The sequence below is a fragment of the Dryas octopetala genome, chromosome 9 (assembly GCF_963921425.1).
Source record: "Dryas octopetala chromosome 9, drDryOcto1.1, whole genome shotgun sequence".
In the NCBI taxonomy this organism is placed as follows: domain Eukaryota; kingdom Viridiplantae; phylum Streptophyta; class Magnoliopsida; order Rosales; family Rosaceae; genus Dryas; species Dryas octopetala.
Window position 1 is genome coordinate 15913547 of NC_141374.1, and position 22292 is coordinate 15935838.

Below are 22292 nucleotides of genomic sequence, written 5' to 3' on the forward strand. Positions count from 1 at the left end.
TTCAAGGCTTCAACTGGGGTCCCAAATTTGATGGCATCATAAATCTTGATCATATGTAGAACCTTACATTATCGCACAATAATTCAGCATATAATTTGTACCAGACTCAACTCCAACCATTAAACTGCAGTAATTGATGAATCAAGAAATATCCTCGATAGAAATCCAAGTGCATATTACTTCAAAAGATTGAACCCTCATACTGTAGCAGTGTCAAACAAAACTATAATCCTTGAATGTTGGAAGCAAATGATGAATTTGTTACCAAGGTTGGTGCCAAAATTACATAAACAGTGTGGTGCAAAATAATATAACTTCAGCCAACATAGCATTATAAATTAATTGTATAACCAAAACCCCTAGAGTTATTTCATTCACCCTCCACAACAAGAATCTTATCAATACACCCAATGATCGTGTTATTCTATCCTTTTCCTCTTAAATACGTCCTATAATACATCGTCTTCATTTCTGAACATTTAACCATTCTTATAATAACTTAATTCCATCATTGTTTATACTATGCGAGTTGGCATCAAGGAGGTTCTCTAGCGATCTGGTTTTTCTGCGCCGAACTTTGCCTGCTTCTTTCAATAACTCAGCTAACCTTCTTTTCTCGTCATCCACATCAGGATTAGCCGTCCCAAGTTTTTCTTCCCTCATCCCAACAACATGCTCCAAGATTTCAATTGCATCATCCAACCTGCGTAAATAATCAAAAAAGATATCAAAGAATTAACATATTCACTAATTGACAATACTGTCTCGCTCAGAATACCTAATTTAGCAAATGTGTATCAAACTAAGAAATTTTCGCTTCCAAAAGAGCAATAAATTACAAAAGTTTCCACAGCTTAATAAGCTTCTGTTTTTTCCCTGGAATAGCCCTTATTCAGGTCAGTAAAAACAATGTCCTAACAATTAACATTCTGTATATGCTTAAAACTGGTTTTGAACAAAAGTCCAAAAGGGAAAGGAAGAGCGTTGCATATAATAAGCTTCTCAGGGTGTGCTCATGGAAAAAGATCATAAACAAATATCTGCCTTTACATTCATAATTGTGTCACTACCATCTAACGTGGCGAACATAACCAATTGAGCATTTGCAAAAAAAAGACTACCAATAGAAGAAGAAAAGCATATGAAGGAAAAAAGAAATAGAAAAAAAAGATGAAGAGTACCTGCCAACTGCATCATAAGTGCCTGCAAGATTGCTATATACCCCAAGTGTGTCTGGGTGATACGGTCCACACTCATGTTCCAAAATAGTTCTGGATTCTTCAAAGAATTCTTGAGCCTCATTTATAGAAAAACGTTGCACACAAGTAAGCCCCATCTGGTTAAGAACAATCCCAAAGAAGGGAGATTTCTTCTCTCCAGTTAAACGAAGCTTTGCAATGGCACTCTTAAAGGAGTTGTAAGATTCAGAATAATTCCCCAACATGTAGTACATGACCCCCATTTGGGCTTCAATCCCAGCTATTGTACTTTGCTGACCAGGGGCATCTTTGTATATTTTCAACGCATTCTGTAGCAACTTGACAGCCTGCTCAAGCTCATTCATTGATTCATAGATAGCGGAAACATCTGTGAGACCACTTGCCATCTCCTCAGGAGGGACTCCAGGCATGGGCTTTTCGTAAATTCGAAGGGCATTCTCACAGTATGATTTTGATTCTCTAATTTTCCCTGTCCTGTTATACAAATCAGCCAGACGAATGAAGACTGAACCTACGGATGGATGATTCTCTCCTTTGGTAGTCTTGAACACAGTGAGTGCCTTCTGATAAGCAAAAACAGCCTCATCATACCGAGACAACGATAAGTATGTGTCTCCAATGCTGCAATCAACAGAAGCCACCTCCAGTTCCTGGCCATTTGCCACCATGGCCATGCTGGCTAGAACAAGATGCTCAAGAGCAGCTTCATGATCTCCCTTTGTTTCACATATAAGACCCATGAGTCTCCTATCTGCTGCCTCTTCCAGAGAAGCTGGGGAACCATTCTCTTTATGAATGTCAAGAGCCACCTGGCAAAGCCTCTGAGCCTCATCAAATTGCAATGCTTGAACATGAGCTTCAGCCAGATACCTACAAGTCTCACCAACTCTTGCATCTGTTTCTCCCAGGACTTGTCTCTGGATTTCCAATCCAGTTGTGTAGTGCATAATTGAATTCTCAAGTTGGCCCACCATGGCATAAGTATCACCCAACTGCATGTGACCAGCAAATTTAGCAAGGGCATGATCTTGGCCTTCCCCAATAGCTGAAATCTCAATTGAGTGCTCTAGAACCGGAATTGCATCACCATACTGGCCTAAGCTACAGTAAATTGCCGATGTAACATGCAAACACATTATTAGTTCTAAACTGGGTTTCCCATTTGCAGATATTTCAAATGATTTTTTAGCTCGAAGAGCTAATTCAAGAGCTTTTTGTGGATTATCCCCCGAAGAAATCAAATCCCTTGCTTGCTTAAGCAAAAATGGCCCAAGATCTGGATTATTTAATCCTAAGTCAGCCAAATCCTCAGTTCCAATCTGCAACTTCAACCCTCCCAGAGATGAATTCCTGTGTTTCTTCACAGGAGTGGCTCCTGCATGTTGTTTTTGTAGATTCTTATCACTATGCCTATAAATGGGAGGTTTCTCAGGACTTACCTTTGGAACTGATTTTGATGAAGTTTCAGTGTCCACCTGCAACCGAGCAATCTTCTTAGAGTTCCCTGAAGAAATGGATTTCGCACTTTTATGAGTCTTATCCATCTTTCCTGATTTCCTATCCGAGGACGAACCTTCCTTCCTAGAACTCGAATCACTATGAGAATCATCCACTGGCTTTTCTAGCACTTCCTCTTCCATTATCTCCACCTCCCTCATCTCTCCTCCAACAAGATGGCGTAACTCCGAATCAATCCTAGACTCGTCACCATCAGATCGAAAACTACGCCTTGAAGGTGACTGATCAGAACTCTGCATATCACACACATTCTCATAAAGCTGCTCAATTGAGGTTTCAACCACCCCATCAGCTGGAAGATCAAGTCCCGGACTGCGGGGGCTTTGCGGACTCAAAGTACTCTTGGGGGACCTACTCAGAGCCAAATTCTCCTTATAAAGTGTCGAACTTCCATTTGATTCATTTACCAACCCTTCAACAATTCCAGGCATCTTTACGTACCCAAATCAGCAAAATCTCTAGAATCAAATAAATTAACTGCAACAAAGGTTTCAAAAGGAAAAAGAAACAACTGTCACAAAAGATCCGAATAAAGGAAGCATTCAATTTTAGCAAAATTCCAAAGCATACCCACTGCACAAATCTACAGTTTTGACAGATATTGAAATAATGTTAAGCACAAAGCAAAATGCATTAACAACATCAAAAAAATTAATGCTTGGCTTGTCAGCAATTTGCTTGTGAAACTTTGTATGTTTACCAACAAACGTAAAAAACCAATATCAAGCACTAGCTACAAAAATGCAAAATACTCAATTTATCCTAATAAGGAAACCATGAAAAAGAACTAAAATTTCCCTCAATCAGATCTTCACAAACAAGTAGAATCAACCCACATAAATACATATCAACATATATAACCCATCACATAATTGGAAAATGCCAACGATTAAAATTAATAGAATGGATTATTAACACCAACCCATCAACAACAACATCAAGTTCTGGTGCAGTTGACCTCTCATTCTCTCATCAAAGTGATCCAATAACATACCAAAAGGGTAAAACAAGGGAAAATAAATGATGGGTTGAACTGAAACAAAAACATATACAAGAGAAGAAACAGAAAGCCATACCTTTGTGTTATCTGGGTCTCAATATAGATGCCTATATATAAGGTAATGGGATATTATCAAATATCAATCTTTTATGGTGGGGTGTATGTATAAGCTGGAGGAGATGAAGGAGACAGAGACAGAGGCAAAATGGGGAAATGGAAAAATAAATGTTAAAAAAAAAAATTGAAATTGAAAGAGAAAATGGGCAAAAAGGGTTGCAGACTTGGAATAAAATCGAAGGGGAAGAGAGACGGCGACTTCTTCCCCACCCGCGCGTCCTGCAACTGCCGAATGCTTTTTTGTATTGTCCGGACTGTAATTTAAACTGAATCCTGCCACGTGGCGTTGTGATATGATTTTCAAACGGTTGAAAGACGATTTTGTCCTGTGAAAGACAACTAATGACTTGTTTGTTATTTTCGTTTTTTTAAGGATTTGGGTTTTTACCTCTTTTTGTTTCAATTTTAGGGTGGGGTGTAGATGTTTTATGGACAAGAGGTCGTTGGTCTTGAAGTTAACTTTCCTTCTTCTAAACATAATAATCAAGCTGGTTTTAACTTTGTGGTTAATACTAATATAGATTAGACTAATACTATGAGGCACCAAATCAAATTACATAATTTCGAATTCCAATTAACGCGACAATATTTCATTTGTTTTTATATTAAATTACATATATCATATGTCACGTCTATATATTTTTTTTGGCCAAAATATGTCACGTCTATATTAAAACAACTTTTCGTGTATTTGTTATCAATATAAACATTAAATGCAAAATTTATTATACAAAAATAAATTTATCATGATAATTGATAAATGTATATTTCACATCGATAAGATGTCAGAGTTAGCTCAAATAAAATCAGATTCAATTTCCAAGTGTGGTAGTTGGTGGGATTCACCTTCTTCTCACCTTCTTTTAGCTCAACTTGATGTGCTGGTCGATTCACACGTTGGACAATGCTAGTCATGCACTTCCTTTAATTTGCTTGCGCTCCATTCGTGAATAGTGCATTAAATGACAGCATGAAACACTACTAGAGCACATGAAGCAATAAATAGTGAGCAAGGCTATACCTCTATGTATTCATACATAGTTCATACTTCTTCTAACCCCTTTTATCTGTCTCCTTTTAGATCCCAAAAGTTAGAGTTTGAAGATAACATAATTGCATTGGTTGAAATCATTGAACTCAACTGGTTGAAATCTGTCTTGCACTTTCGGTGGCTTTGGGAGGTTAAGATGCCAAACTAAAATGATCTCAAAAAGAGACAAATTGGGAATTGAAGATGCATGGCTTTTTGAATAATCATTTGGGTAAAAGAGCTTCACAAGGCTCTAGGTTAGATTGGTGCATCAAGTTATAATAATAATCCTCCCAAATGGGGTTTTAGTACCAAACAAAAGGCAAACCTAGTCATGGCTCAAAAAACTGATTTCAACCCATTGGACCACCAACTACATACATCTCTTTTTTATCTTATAATTATATGGATCAGGGTCACTTTGCATTTCTGTTCTTTTTTTCTTTTTCTTGGAACAGCAAGTATTGGACAACAAAACTTGCATCCGGCCACTTCCTTATTAAAGCCACATTTTTTAGCTACTAGGCATGTTTTCATGATTTTCCTCCCTTCCACATTGGTTGCATCTTCATAAAGGACTAAGGGTCCGTTTGGGAACCTGTATTTCAAGAGGTGGATTTGGATTTGGGCTTCCTAAATTCAAATTCACCTGTTTGGGCTTATCTTTAAGTAAGGATTTGGATTTGGCCCAAATCCAGGATAGATTTGAAAGGCCAAAACCGTGTATTTGAAATCACTTCTGAATGTAGGTATTTGAAATACTCAGTCCAATAGAAAATCTATCACGATCTCGCCTCCACAGAAACCCGACCTCGCCACCACCTCTAGGCTTCGATCTGCTTATGCCGGCGTCGACGAGCTCCTTCTGGCGTCGGCCACCTCTGTCGGGTTCGACTTCTCCGGCCAAAAAGTTGTCTCATCACAACCTCGCCTCCACACAATCACCACCTCCCAGAATCGATCTGCTCCTGCCGGTGTCGATCAGGTACTCTCTCTTGACTTGGGGCCTTGCTGCCTTCACTTGACTTGGGGCTATCTTGGTTTGGGCAGGTACTCTCTCTTTTGTGCTATACACTTTGAAAGCCGAAGATTTCTTATCAGTTAGCTTCTTTCTACTCCCAATCATCCCATCATTCTCTGAAAATAAAAACCTTAAAAACTTGAGTGTATATAGATGACAACAAAATTGATTGTCCTGGTAACTTGGGAACATAAGCCTTCATGGTTTTGGTAATTAATGGTAAAGAACAGCTTTGAATCTGCTTCACTGAAAATTCCGAGCATCTATATATCAGACAAAAATATATGGTTACTAACATTTTAACAAGTGATGAAATTAAATTGTACCCTCAGAGACTTTTGTCAGCAGCAATGCTCTGTGATCATTCTGTGGAGAAAGATCATCTTTTTCTTCATGCACCCTCACCTTCACTTTGGGATACACTTCAAAATCCAAAAGAAGCAAAAACAAAATTACATATTGCCCACAAAGTTAAGCTTGAACAAAAATCTGATTAGAATTACTCACTTTATTTTGTTTGTGCTTTAAACCCAAAAACAACAATTACCCACAAACATAATACAATAGAATTAGAAGTTAACAGAGGGTTTGCTCACTATGAAATTTGTTGATGTCTGTTTCCAAATTGGAATAGCTTTGGCTGGTCCTTAATTCAGTTCCTTGGAGGACATGCATGGAATTGGAACCTGCAGAAATCTTTGTTGGGTCACTTTTGGCAAAGCTTTGTGTTTGTTCCTTAAGAAAAGCTTCCCAGAAAAGAGAAGAGCAAAGCATTATATTACACATGTGGGGGAGAGAGGGCTTTAATTTTTTTTTTTCTGGGGAGAGTTAGAAAAAGAATCTGACTAGTCAAAGAATTGGGTTTATTAATTGGGATGTGAGAAATTAATTGGCCCTGCTGCTGTTAATTTTTTATATATGTATACGTAGAGCTTCAGTCCCAAGTATTGTTTGATATCTATCTACACCTACCAAACTAAGCAAAAACGACTTGGCAGCAGAGTTCATTTCTCTCTTTATATAAGTTTGCTTATTAGCTTGGTCAATATAGCATCTAGTAGTGCACAGAGAATTATTAATTAAAATAGTACTCTCGTAGCTGCAGAGCACAATTTTCTTTTTGGTGAGAATTGCATGTGTTTGCGTAGTGGTGTACTTTGTGGTTGTGATTTAGTAGGCACATGGTTTTCTTTTTTCTCTTTGCTGTTAAGGGAGCACAATTTTGTTTTGTTATTATTTTTCAAGTTGTCTTTTTGATCTTTTTATTTTATATTTTGTTTGTGGGAATTTGGAGTTCTTGTGATTAAGCTTAAGTTAGCAGTTGTTGATGATTTGTTGAATGGTATGGACCATTTGCTGGTTCTGCTCAGACTCACCCACCCATCTAAACCCACATATTATTATTCTCTCTCAAAAAAAAAAAAAAAACCCCCATTTATTATAAACAAACAAACATAAGAAATTTGTGTATTATGCAATTGTATTTGTTGAAAGTTAGGTGCTTTGGCTGATTCTGGTTGATTTCTGTTACTTGTTGATTGCTGTTAGGATATGTGGTGCATGTTACTTGTTGATTGCTTAATAAAAAATTGCTTTAGCATCCAGAATTACAAAATTTTTATTGTTCATTTGTTAGGGCAAATTGGTTCACTTTGTAGCCCTCATGGATAATGGTGAGAGAGGTTTGTTAATTCAAAGCAGAAATGAAAGGATGACAAAGAAATTACGTAAGAAAAAAGTAATGCAAGTTGTTGTTTTAGTTATTAGTTTTTTGATGTTAGCTATTGGTGCTCAAAGGCGGAAGAGAAAGTATATGACAAAACAACCTTTAAGATGTGAAGTTGATGAAAAAGCTTATAGGAGGAAACTTTGGATGAGAGCCTTAGAAAATGAGCCTACATGCTTTGCACAATTAAGAATGAAGCCATTGCAATTTCAGAAGTTGTGTAATATTCTACAAGATCAAGGTGGGTTGGTGACTACAAGAAATGTCACCATTAAAGAAGTTGTGGCATTATTTTTGCATATGCTAGGACACAACCTTAAAAATAGTACTATTAAAGCTATATATGCCCGCTCAGGAGAAACAATAAGTAGACAATTTCATGTTGTTTTACGAGCAGTGATCAAACTTGGGAAATATTACATAAAACATCATGAAGTAGTTCTCAATGAGCGAGATGCTGAGAAATGGAGATGGTTTCAGGTATTAAAAAGTTTTTATTCCTTGCATATATAATTGCAAATCAAATTATATAGTACTTAATTATAATATGAGCATTGATGTGTTTGTTAGGGCGCACTTGGGGCACTTGATGGGACTTATGTTAATCTAACTGTTCCCATTGATGATAAACCAAGATATCGAAATAGGAAGGGTGACATTAGCACGAATGTCTTAGGTGTTTGTGATGCTAACATGAAATTTACTTACGTATTACCTGGTTGGGAGGGATCTGCAGCAGACTCTCGAGTGTTACGTGATGCCTTGCATAGACACAGTGGCTTAAAAGTCCCATCAAGTAGGCATTCAATCCTACACTGTAACATTCATAGTTTATGCTGTGTAATTTTTATTTTCATTCTCATTTGATGTTTGATCATACTGTATACTTTGTATTTGTAGACAAATACTATCTCGTGGATGCGGGTTACACTAATGGACCAGGGTTTTTAGCTCCTTATCGGGGTACTAGATATCATCTTAAATTGTGGAGGGGAAATACTCCAACAAATTACAAAGAGTTGTTCAATCTTCGACATTCATCTGCAAGAAATACAATTGAAAGAGCATTTGGATTATTGAAAAAGCGATGGGCTATACTACGCACAGCAAGTTTTTTTAATGTGAAAACACAAGTTAGGATTATTAATGCTTGCTGCATTATTCATAATTTTCTTCGAGATGAGATGCCAGAAGATGAATTATTGAATGATGTGGACCAAGACTTGGAAAATTCTTTAGAGTTGGGAAATGAAGATGTGGATGAGGAGTACATTAGAGCAGTTAGAGTGACTGAAGAGTGGACAACATTCCGAGATACCTTAGCCATTCAAATGTTTGAAGAGTATCAAGCTAGAGCAGCTTATGTTGTTTGAACTTATATTTTTATGAATATGAATTTCAGTAGTTTTTTAATTTATAGTGATCTTGAACATTAATTTACATTTCCCAACAGTAGTGATTTTTCTAATATAAAATAGTAAGCCAATATGTGGTTTGAACAATTTTTTATTCTTTTTTTAACAATATGTAGTGATTTCTAATATAAAGTACAATTTAAAATGAGTTAGTTTAAATTTATAGGTCACGGGCCTCATTTATAGGCTATCTTTGCAAGCCTATCATATGTTACCATAATAATATATTTAAATTTAAAATTTTCAATTGAAATCCTTATTGAAATTCTCATATTTCATTTTTTTATCCAAACAATAGAATTTGAAATACATGAATTTGAAATACATGAATTTAAAATACATGAATTTGAAATTCAAATTCAAATTCAAATCCTCAATCCAAACGGACCCTAAAAGCCTTAATTTATTTTTACAGGTCTAATAAATATAAGGGGCAGGGATTCAATTTGTGCAGTTTGACATTCATTGTAAACTAAAAAATCACTACTGTGTACTTGTCTACGTGACAACCTTATATGATTGTAAAAGACCTCTAATGATCACAAGTTTTTTTTTTTTTTTTTTTTTCAAAACCTCAAATCACAAGCTGCAAATGAAACATATATACATGCGTACATGTATGTATGTATGTATAGCTCATATATCATCAGCCTTGATCCAACCTTTAATGATCTGTCGTTAGGTAAGCTAACAAGGAACCCACTTACCCACCTTTATACATTTTTTTTCCCAATCAGATGATATATATGGTTGTCATTAAATGTTCATTTCATTTATCTGTTTTCCTTTAAGATTTGCTGGCCAAAATTGTAAACATAATGGACTATGAACCATTGATTGATGAATCTTATACTGTGAGGCTCATTCTAATTGTAATTGACGGTTTTAAATTGCGTGCCATTCACAAAAACTTGCACTCTGTTTCTCATTTTTAATGCAAAAATACCAAGAGTTCTTAATAGAGGAAAGACAAAATGACAGCTGTGGGATTTGAACCCACGCCCTTTCGGACCAGAGCCTAAATCTGGCGCCTTAGACCACTCGGCCAAACTGTCAGATGATATGTTGAATCACAAAAATTCTATATAATGTATTATGTATGGCATTATGTACAACAGATTTAAAAGATTGCTTTGACTGGAAAATTAATTTCTTCCGTCTTGTTATTGATCCCATGAATAAAATTGGAGCATTCAATTTAAAATTAATTGGCTATATGAGAAGAGGTCCAAGACCCTTATAAACACTTTTACAAGACTATAATTTTTCATTGTGGAACAACCGAACAACAAAATCCACACTCCACACTCCACACTCCACACTCTACACTATCACAATCTCCTTCATCTTTATTAAATCTTTATTATGGCTTTCTTATGCCTTTCACACGTGTTTTTCCTAGTTGCATTAGTTTGTGAGTGCTTTAAAATTTATCTACTGTCTTTGCTAGCTCCTAAAGGTCGAACCACGTAAATCTCGTGTTTTGTGTTCATATTTATAAATGTATAAAAAAGGAAAAAAATTCATTAACATAGCATGCTTATGAATTCGATATGCATGCAAACAACTACAATTGATTGTACAAGTTTCACGCGATTTTTGCCCCCATGCACACTAATCTATCTTAATTAAGCAAGTTTTGTATGCATATCACATAAACTCTCTTGGTTTTTGCTAAAAAAAACCTTGGGTTTCTAGTTTTGCCGTCAAAATAAGAAGAGAAGGTGTGCAATAAATTATTGCATAAACTTTTTGGTCAAGAATTAGTGCATAGCTTGTTTGTGAGATTTTGGAGGAAATTAATTAAGATGTCAAATACCCCGACACCCCAAAGTAAGTCAAATAAACATTTAAAATTAAGCTAGTGGTAGTTTCCAACAAATTACAAAGAAAATAGAGGAGATAAAAAAATAGGAGCTATTACATGATCATGCTTGACCAGCAAGGCTCTAGGCCATCTGGACAATCTGCCATTCTAACATTCTTCTCTTGGTTTGTGAGGTTACCATACCATTCCACAAAGGAATAGTCGAACCTATCAAAGCCAATGAGCCAGATGTCCTTAGATTTCCAATAATCCAAGATATATGCTCTCTGCATGCATTCGGGAGTAACTGACATGCAGAGAGTGACTCTATATGCGCTTGGCCCTTGTACCTCTATCAGAGTTGTCCACTATTATGAAGCTAAGGGGCCTAGTCGGCCCATGCTTATCACGCATTTTGCCATTGAGTGTGTGGAAATTCACACCATATAATCAGACAACCCTTCTCTTCTCCATGATCAATTTGCCTTGTGAAGTTGGGGGTGAAGGTTAAGTGGGGTGGGTACTGCTACAATAGAGGGCTAATCAAACTGCCAGAGTGAACCATTGGAGGTGGATGGACCGCCGGAGTTGAGTGGATTAGCCCCTTCGCTAGCGATACCAAACCCCACCCGCTTCATTGCTTGAAGACATATATATATCCTTGCCTCTAAATTCAAACACAATATAGCCGTTGAAAGAAATATATATATTTATAAGATTTATGGTGTAAAAGTAAAGTAAAACAGTCAAACCAATTTTTCCGAACAGTCAACAGTGGTTTTGTTTTTAGAATTTTCTTTTACTAAGACATAAATTTTTTTTTTTTTTTGGCCAATTTCTAAGACATAAATTTAAGGTACAAAAAATGAAAGGACAACCTTGGGCCTAGTAACCCATGATGGTCTTCAACTAGAAGGCTAACAATGAAAGTCCACAAGAACATTTTCAGCCCACAATCAAGCCCAAAGCTTTTGAACCATCACTACTTATTTTTGGGGCCGAAGTGCATTTTTAATGGAACTTCCACTTTGGTCTCATTCTTTTAATTTTAATAATTTCAATCTTATATTTTCATTACGTTTGCAATTTGTTCAAATCGTTAATTAGTTTAAATTGTGGGCTGAAATATGATGTAGCAGTGATATTTTGGACATTTTAGATAACCTATCATTTTTAGACAATATTATTAATCATGAAATGTCTAAAATATTCATTCATATGTATTGTCACGTTATATTCTCCTATATAAAAGAAACAGAGTTATTAATTTGGACCTAATTACAAACGTAATGAAAGTACGAGACTAAAATTGTCAAAATTGAAAGAACGAGGATCAAAAGTAGAAATTTGGTTAAAATACAAGGACCAAAAATGTAGTTTGGCCTATTTTTGGTAATAAGTAACAACTACCCATCACGGCATCACCCATGCTTGCAATTCATCCTTACCATTTCACACAAATATGGTACTGACTAATATAGTCCTGAGGTTCATCATCTTCCATAGACTATAACCCAGAGCCGCTTGATCATAAAAAAAATTAAATTAAATTAGATTAGAATTAGAGTAGATGATGAAAAGACCACGAGAGTACACTGTAAACATCCACACGCTATAGCTCTCCTCAACTTAGATTTAGAATATGATGTCCAAACAGCAGTGCTAGATATACCACATTTTTATACCATAATTTCATACCACCTTATGTGGCAACTTACATGGCATTCCTACATTGGATACTAAAAAATAAAAATAAAAACCCAAAAAGAAAAAGAAAAACTTTGTCCAATAAAGTAATGACATGTGAGATGGTATAAGAATGTGGTATAAGAAATGTGGTAAGAATAGCATTATTCATGTCCAAATTAAAGAAAAAGATTTAGGATATGGTTTTGTGTCATTGACTCATTGGGATATTGCATCAGCATATGCAACGGTTTGAGTTATTGCTTTGTGAAGCATGGGCATGGATATGCAATGCAAGACTGTGTAACACATGTCAGGAACTCAGGACAATAGAAATAATATAGTACATATATATCTTTGTTTGTAAGTCGAAGTTTTTCTGGCTACAAGTTGATGCCTAGATTTCATTTTTTTCAACATCCATGGCCTTGTTTCGCCTATCTTGCTTAGTTTGTCTGATAGCACTAGTTACACGTTGATATATCTCACATGGAGGTGAGATCTACATAAGGCATGTCCTATTCAAGAATTAGTGATGAATAAAAAAAATTAGTTGCTCAATTAAATATGCGCAGATACAAGGGAAAATAAATTAAGAAATTATTTGTAGGTTTCCTAAACTAAAAAGGAGAATGAAGAAAATAGAAACCAAACCAATTGTTGAGCTTTAAATTCCTGAGCTGAAAAGGAAAAGGCTTTCTTTCCTAACAAGAAAAGGAGTTGCCCTGAATCCTGATCGCTTATAAAGAATCCCAACCAAACCCCAACTCATGATAACAACGCACTAAAATGAAAACACTCCAAACACTACCCTGAGCCTCTGACTTGAATAAGATGTCTGACTCCAAGAAAGCTCCCATGGAGGGGGAAGCTGCTTGTAGAATTATATCTGTGTTTCTAGTGGTATTTTATTTCGGGGGTGGCCCAAATGGTGCATTATATGAAGTCAAAATCCAACAAGCTAGGAACAGGACAAGTACTAGCTATGGGTGCAGTTGCAGCATATGAAGAAGATGGAGAAGATGACCCCCCACTGCTTGAACCACCTGTAGCCACCTTCTTTGATAAGGACTTGCAGATTCCGACCCATTATTACTTGGAGGCTGCCAGGTTGAATTGCCACAACTCCAAGTTATAAATACCATTTACACTCTTGTGTCAGCCTACGACAAACTTTACTATATTGCAGATCCACAGAGCTTAGGACAGTTCGTAGAGCCATCCTTTGAGCGATATGATGAAGAAGAAGAAGGCCATAACATTACCTATTCTCTCGGCTTGTTCTCCAAGGAGAAGAAAAGCGCATCAAGACCTTACATTCAACTGTTTGTGATGTGGATATCAACAACCTTGTGGAATTCCTAGTGAGATTCAGCTTCACTCCAATGTGTGAGGATATTGAACCCAAAGAAGAAGAGATGGTCGCTACTGTGAAGCATCCAAAACGTAGACCAAAAGAAGAAAGAAGGAGCAATAATAAGAAGAAGAAATTAACAAAGGGCAATGTAACTTATTAACTACAAAAATTTTCCCTTCATGTATGCCATTTGAATTCGATATGGATAGATATTTCATGTATGCGTACATGTTATATATAACCCTGAACGTACCATAATTTTGCATATCTAAGTCTTGCCTATAGGTTTGAATGTTTACTTTTGACAGAGTGGTTTCTATTGAATGTTGTATTTGACATCAAATTTGACTAATAAAATAACAAAGAATGAAATACAATAATAATACAGTTGCACTAAAACACCAATAAAGGGAGTGCTTTCATTTCAATATATTCAAAAGAAAAAGTAAACAAGACAGAGGGAAAAATGTTCTTAATAATAATTGTATGGAGATAAAAATCTAGACAAGAAAAGCATATGGTACACTTAACATCATACTTAATTTAGAAAAAATCCCTAGATTTTGAGGAAGCAGATCTATAGCAGCCCTTCCATTTTGGAAAAAATCGCAAAAGGGTGTGATTTGAGGGAGGTTTGTAAGATGAAAAAAATTCTGGGTCCTGCTCAAGGGACTCTGCATAACCTTCCAAAATGTGAACTATCTCATCAAAATGAGGTCGCTTGTCTGGATGGCTTGACCAACATCTGTTGATGAGACGACTGAATGCCGTTGGGCATGTGGATGGCAAAGGGGGTCTTGCATTCTGCACAAAATCAGCAGATGTAACACATAAGAGATTAATAAACTTTGCTGCATAGAAAACTAAGTACTGTTATCATTGTATTAAGAAGATCGCTGCATAATCTTTTGACTAGTGCAGGAATTAAAGTCTACATATGTGCTCAAATCAAAGTAAAACCACATCATCCGGACATAAATTTTAAATAATTTAGACATTAACACAACTTCTGATAATTTAGACTCATCACATCTTCATTTCTAATCTCTTTTTCTTTCCTCTTCTCTTCCTCAGTTTCTTGCTACCAGACTTAAATGACAAGTTGTAGCTGTGAACCACAAAATCTGGCATTTGGAATAATTTCTAGTACATTATTCATAAGTCTATCCTCATAAGCACATTGCAACATTTGACTCATTCGTGTGTTTAATAATTTACACAAAACAGTTGGCTTTCATGTTTATGGGTATCATAACACAGTCAAGTAAACTGATTTTGCATTGATTCCATTACATTGCAGGCTTTGTCCAAAATAGTGTAACCACACAAAGAAAATCAAATCTACATAGTTTCAAAACAATGGAAAGAGGGAAAATCACCAAAATATCTGCCTTTAAATTTAATCATGTACCATTAGAAGTATTTCCAGAATGTCATATTCAAAGATCATAGGGGCACAACAAGGATACAACAGACGATTTTATTTTTTTTCTTTTAAAAGATTTTAAATACAAAAGGAGGCATGAATATCTCCAAAAACACAGCAGCTTTATGTTTAAAAGTTTTAAATCATAACAACGAAACCCCTGTTTACAGGGGTGGCAAGTGTGAATTTCAACAGCTTTAAGAGACAGAGTGACCATTTGTTCCACAAACTCATAACAGTTGCAAGATGTTGACCAAAAATACTGAAACAGAAATGTTAGATGTCAGTGTGTTTCTACTTGCTAGAATGTGATTAGGAAATGCTGAAGTTACTCTTTTTATGTGTCAGAATCAAACAAGCGTTAAATGCAACTCTCTACATCATCCTTCAGCTGTGTGCCTGTATTTGTGCATGCTTATCAGTACAAATGACTTTTATCCTTCTAGACTGGAAGGGCAATGAACACGCTTATCAATGCTTCTGGAATGTTGTAACATGATATTTAGCTTTAGTATATTTTATCAAAAATAAAAAGATATATGGCTTTGATATAATTGTTCGAATTTGGAGATATCATTTCCCTGCATAGATAAGGATGGCCAAAGCAGCAGGTCCCCCACATGATCTGGATAAAATACAAGGACAAGCATATAAATGACTGTCGCTCACCCCACTTATGATGCATGTGAGAAGATACAAGATACAGGTCTAGTAGACCAATCAAGAAGACTAGAACCTCTAAAGGATATGGTAATTGGTATATTCATAAATTGTGATTTCCAATATGACATATTTTCCTTTTTATTCAACATTTTTGGTGGTTGTTACAGATAGAACCAGCAAATATAGTTTGATAAAGAAATTCATGATATAGCTCCTGGTTACTTTTACATTAGAATTTTAGATTATGCAATTAAAGTGATAAGACATATTGATGGGCCATATTAATTTTAATTCCACAATTTATGAGTTGGGATGTGATGCACCGGACTTCTACCTTGTTAATATTAGATAATACACTACACCCTGAAAAAAATGTGATGAGGAAAATACCTTCTGTGACACTGCAAATGCAGCTTGTTCAGGAGTCATGTTGTCAAATGGTGTCAATGCTGTTAAAAGCTCCCAAAGAACTATGCCAAAACTGTAAACATCAACTTTCTTCGTATGGTGTTTCTCTTTGATCATTTCAGGTGCCATCCAACGGTAAGTGCCAGTGAATCCCTTTGCACTGCCGCACTGTGATTCTAAGCATGAAATACCAAAATCCGCAACTTTCACAGACATATCTTCCCCTAGCAATAGATTTTCTGACTTGAGATCCCTATGAAGTATACTTTGAGAATGGAGATATTGCATCCCGCGTGCAATGTCAAGGGCTAATTTCAGAACTAGGCTGAGAGGAACAGAATGAGGCTCCTGCTGATGGAGATATTTTCTTAACGACCCCCCGGCCAAATACTCAGTGATGATGCAGAACACAGGAGGTTTCTTACAAGCTGCAACAAACTGCAGAATAAAGTCGGTACGTGACGGTCCAAAAAATAAAAGTGTTACTACCAAATAGTTACTTGCCTTGGATAAAAGGATATACCAATGCAAAGTTAAAAAACTGATTCCATTTATTCAGAATATATGTGATACCAATAAGACCAAGGTCAGAGATATACACAATTTCTCCACACTGCTTAACCCAAATAACAAGAATCTGTGCCAATCAATCAATGACTCAATGATGTAAGAGGAACAAATTTCCTCCTCACTTGGGTAATGATCTCTCTAACATTAAGCAGAAGAATTGTGGTCGTAACACAAAATTAGTGCTTATTGTATGATGCTCCATAGGCCCTTTTCTAGTGCTTTCTTTCAATAAAATCTTAAGGTGCAAGGTTAAAAATTTTAACTTAAAATGCATCAAGAAGCTGGGGAGGGATCTTAGGTTTTGATTACACCAAAGATCACAAAACTTAGCCCTTGGGAAATATTGAAAAGTACATAGCTGCATATCCAACAGAACACAAACCAGGACCACATTCTCTTTTCCACGGAATTGAAAAGGTAAGCAACAAAAGCAGTATAACTAAGAGAGAGAGAGAGAGAGAGAGAGAGAGAAAAGCAGAAGCATTGTAGAAACAGAGCTTACAGTGATGATATTTGGATGGTGCAACCGAAACAGCAAAGCCACCTCTGAAGTGAACTGCTTCTCAACCAAAACAGCCAAGTTTGCATCCTCCTCAGGCTGGCTTATAAGTTTAATTGCCACATCCCTCTGTTTATACACCCCTCTGTAAATCCTACTATGCCTTCCTGAAGCAAATTTACACCCAATGTACAATTGGGACATGTCAGCACTCCACTCTTCTTGTCCTTCACCCTTAATCTCAGCCCCTGAGGACACCAAGTACTTGGACCATGACACTGCCCTGTTGTACTCTCCAAGAGACAGCCTCCTCTCAGGTTTGCCATTGTTGGAAATCTGCTTAAACCAGTGAAAATTCTTCATGGGTCAGAGCCAAAACTCATCAAAACCATAAAATCTCAACCCCCTTTGCTTTGGACCTCTTCAACCCACAAAAAGCCCCCAAATTTCGTTCAAATGCTGAATTTCAAGATGACCCAGTACGGAAACAAGTACAACTTGCAAGCTTAAGGTATTCCTCATACACCTACATTTTGAAATCATCGATTTTCATGCACTCAAACGCTGACAGATTGAGCTCAAGCTAGCACACCCTCTATCAATTCCACAATTTGATACCATTTTCAGATGGAACTACAAAACCAAAGTACATCACGGTTTTTCAAGCAGAAAGTGGGAATAAAGTTCATTTTTTCCAAGCTCTAAAACATGTTACTGGGCCAAAGAAGGAGTCTTTCTTCAAATCCTCAAATCTACACATTCAGACAAAGATAGCCCAAGGAAACAAAAAAAAAAACCACCATTTGAAAGGAAAAGAAAAGTAGCTTTGAAAAACGGTTTTTGATTTTCCAAAGCCAAAACTACACGTGGGTATTGCAGAGTGCAGAGAAAGAGCACAGGTGCTGAAGGCTATATAGCCTATAGTTAAGAGAGAAAGCAAGAGAAAAGTTGCGAGCTTGTAATAATGTGAAGCTAAGAAACAAAAGTGAGGTTGAATTGGGTTGTTGGTGGTGCAGTGAAAGCATCTGCAAATTGCAATGGGGAGCTCAGCTCAGGCTCAGCTGGCTCTTCTTCTCTCCATAACTTAAAGACTCTATAACTTACACACAGCTCTCTCTACAAACACCATTCATAACGTGCGAAGATCCACTTCTGAGGAGACAAACCGGATCCTTGTTGATTATGACCTCTACCTATCTGGCTTTCCTTTTGGCCCCTCCTTTTCTCGTTTATATCTCAAATGCCACTTGCTTTTTTGGTTTTTTTTCTTCTTTGGGTTGTCTTGCTGCTCTTGCATGCCTGCCCCTGGTTGCTCTTGGAATGAGCAAACTAACCCCTATTAAGTCAAGAATGTTAATTAATAACTAATACAGTAATAAAAGAAGAACATGAAATGAGTTGTAAATTCAAATTTTTTAAATTATAAATATTTTACAACAGTGACGCGAATAATGTGTGTATTTAAGTTTTATATAAAAATCTTGTCTTAATTATTGAATATGATTATTAATTGAGTACTGTCTCAAACTATCATTTTTAATTTTTTTAATTATCAATTATGATCTCTAGAGTGTAGACTACAGAGTTGTTAGCATTTTTACGCTCAAAATTTTCTCCCTCTATGAATTTTAAAAACTCTTGTTCAATTAGCTTTTTCCAACACTGAAAAGTTAAAAAAAATGTGGTTGGTGATGTCTTTTTGGTGTTTGTAAAGAGTAGCCAATTAGCCATAGGACAAATGCAAAGGCAAGTTTATCTTCTTCTTTTTTCTTCATTTAAAAAGCAAAAGTGAGGTGAGTGTTGGATATGACTTCATTGATGTTTAGGTGGATAACATATTAATAATTTAATACATTGACAATTGAGATTGGATTTTGATGGAATTTATTACTTATGGTAAAAAACAAGAACAAAAGATGCACCAACTACCCCAAGGGTATTTTGGTCACTTAAAATTTGAGAGAAGGGTAGATTGGTCATTCCAGAGGGGAAGGGGGGACGTTACAAACTTAGAACATAAACAGAAGAGAGAGAGAGAGAGGAGTGAGAAGACTGATGTTATGGCTGAAAGGAGGGTGGGCCCCACGCCCACAGGGAGGGATCCGTGGGTGTGTCGGAGAAGCCGTATGGTCCTCTTCCGTATACGGTCTCACTCTCTGATTCATTTTTATTTTTCTTGATTTTTTTTGGTACTGTTATCGATGAATTTATTTATTTTTCTATTTTAATCATATTAAAAATAGAAAAGAGAGAAACGAAGACCACCCGCTCTTGGAGCGCGTATGTTTCACTTTCACCATGACCAACGGTCCAACTGTGTCTAGGTTGACACAGACAGCAGGTACAGCTCGAAGTGCACCCACAAGACTACAAAGCCTACAACTACAGCTTGGCTGGGTCCGAATTTGCCTGGTGAATGTGGATCCAACCCAAACAATTAAGTCTAAGATTGATATCACACAAAATTAATATTTGAATTTCTTTTTATTTAGAATGCTTTTATACATTTTTGTGACATGATATCACAACCCATTTGAGTCCTGGTAAAGCTTCAATATACAAACATATTTGAGCTAGACAACTACTTGCTTACCTAATGTTTGATTGTAACTCATGTGCCATATGATTTGCATTGCACATATTATATTAATGGATTGTGGCTAAGATTATTAGACAAAATATGATAAATATAATAAAAATTACACAAAACAAAGTGATTAATTTATAACAGCTTATACTTATTATCAAAGTTCGACTTTTATATTCCTTCAACTACTAAATCGTTATGTTATATATATTTCAACATATAGTATGATCTTCTTTTTTTTTTGGTACCATATTCATCAAATTATCTAGCTAGGCAAGTTAGATATTGCTTGCTTGATGTATTATTTGGTGGGTAATAGTTAGTTTACTATCTAGATCTAGAGAATCATGATCAATATGTCTACCCACCATTGAAGATCGATCTGCATTAATTGTTAGGTTGGCATGCTATCTTGATGATTAATTATCAGTCTATCGTGGTTATATTGATAATTAGGTTGGTTTTCTAATAAGGAGTTGTACTGGTCTTGTGCATATATACATAATTCAATTGACAGAAAACCCCAAACCAAGCATATTCAATATGTATTAATTCAACAACTATTGAGTATTTTAGGTGTCAACTCATTGTCAAAGGGCCAAATTCCAAAGCGATTACATAATAATTAAATATATTAGTGTTACAGTACGAAAGATAACATATACTTTTTTTAATTTGTACAAAAGAACCAAAATGGGCAGTATTTTAAGTTTGTATGATTAACATGGAGGCTTTTGAATTTCGATCACCAAACAGATGAAGCATAAATTTGGGGTGGTGCACATGTATTGGTACCTTGGGAACTTTGATGAAATGCCACGTGGCCTTATAGTATACCACCAGCTAATTAGATTCGATAATTTTGCCAAACTTGATTATGGTACAGAATATATCCCTTGGCCGTACTAATTATGGTTGGTGATTACTTTACTTAAAGCAAATTAGAATAATAATTAATCAATTAATCATGACATTAAATGACAAAGTATAGCCGTATAGGTGATTAGGTGGTGTAAAGTAGAATGAAGCAAGTTGCCTTCAGTGAGTCTTATCTTTGTGGACGTTTTAGGAGGCATATGATATAATGATGTGGGGTTGCATGCATGAGATTATTTGTGGATTTTTATGATTCGAAAGGCTGAGAGTTGTTTGTTTGGTGTGAGTGGATTGGATTGGATTGGATTGGATGGAGAGTAGTACTGGTACAGTAGTACCATAGAGGACAAGTGAGTATTGGACGATGATAAATTGAGGAGGGAGAGGGTGGTTGACTGCTTAGTTAGAAAAGGACTGGTCTGATAGAGAATGTTTGTCATGTAGTTCCATTTTGTGCACTACATACAACATGGCTGATGGAGGATAGTAGGATACCACGTGGACTCATTTACTAGTTTCTATTCATGGTAAAACATTTTGTTTTTGTCCCCTTTTCTTCATTTTCTACAAATCTTTAAACAACAATCCGATTAATGTTCTCTAATTAAATAATTTTATGTTGTTAAACTATTAATGTTCACGTTAACACGGTGAGGGGAGGGGAATCAAAGTTTTGATTGAAATATGCAAATTGTCTACAACATATTTCTTTCACTGTGCATGACAAGTCTTGACAGGATTTGAAGTTCTTGGTTTGATTTTATATGGTTTTGTCTTCAATTTTTTGTTTTTTGGGGATAAGCAGCAATTAGCAATTAGCATGTGGGTTGGGCAGGATATATGATATACACCACCCCACAGGTCACAGAGCACCAACCCTAGCTAAGGAACACTTGCGTGAAAAAGGTCATCATGGTTGTTGGATTAAGACATGATCAGTCTAAATCAAACTCTACCAGATTTTTTTTTTACTAAGACTACCAGAAACGTTTACGATTTAGGAAATTCTTTCACCATGGGCTTTTCATAAATGAATTAGATGACAGCAATGCTAACATGCTTGATGATTGCGTAACACAATCAATATTGGTCTTATCAAAACAAAAAATATTCAATGTTAGCCCTAAGACCATTTTGGATGGCTGTTGGGCCTGGCCCAGTCAACTAGCAGCTAAAATGAGCTCCTCTATATTGAACTGTAAAGTCGTTTTGTTCATTGCAATTTGCAAACCCATTGGGCCTATGTACACAATAATAAGGTTGGAGAAAAACTTGGGTATATACACCTAATGCGCATATATTTCATCACACGCTAGATCACATGATAAAAATAAAAACAATTGATGTATACATTTGTTACATAAAA

The 22292-nt window shown here is 36.0% G+C and overlaps 2 protein-coding genes and 1 non-coding gene across 3 annotated transcripts; all 3 read right to left on the reverse strand.

The window, feature by feature from the left end:
- Window positions 1-211: 211 nt before the first annotated feature.
- Window positions 212-4072, reverse strand: LOC147274785 (protein KINESIN LIGHT CHAIN-RELATED 3-like). The gene is made up of 3 exons (XM_086257657.1): window positions 3815-4072; window positions 1182-3215; window positions 212-703 (listed from the first exon to the last, which is right to left on the reverse strand). Exons 2-3 carry the CDS (start codon window positions 3167-3169, stop codon window positions 490-492), a joined length of 2202 nt encoding a protein of 733 aa, XP_086113783.1. The 5' UTR covers window positions 3170-3215; window positions 3815-4072; the 3' UTR covers window positions 212-489.
- A 5950-nt stretch (window positions 4073-10022) lies between these two features.
- TRNAL-UAG (transfer RNA leucine (anticodon UAG)) lies at window positions 10023-10102 on the reverse strand. The gene has a single exon. It is a non-coding gene; the product is annotated as a tRNA-Leu (tRNA).
- Window positions 10103-14302: 4200 nt separating this feature from the next.
- LOC147274787 (serine/threonine/tyrosine-protein kinase HT1-like) lies at window positions 14303-18577 on the reverse strand. Its single transcript, XM_086257240.1, has 3 exons — window positions 17467-18577; window positions 16377-16832; window positions 14303-14701 (listed from the first exon to the last, which is right to left on the reverse strand). Exons 1-3 carry the CDS (start codon window positions 17824-17826, stop codon window positions 14441-14443), a joined length of 1077 nt encoding a protein of 358 aa, XP_086113366.1. The 5' UTR covers window positions 17827-18577; the 3' UTR covers window positions 14303-14440.
- Window positions 18578-22292: the final 3715 nt, after the last annotated feature.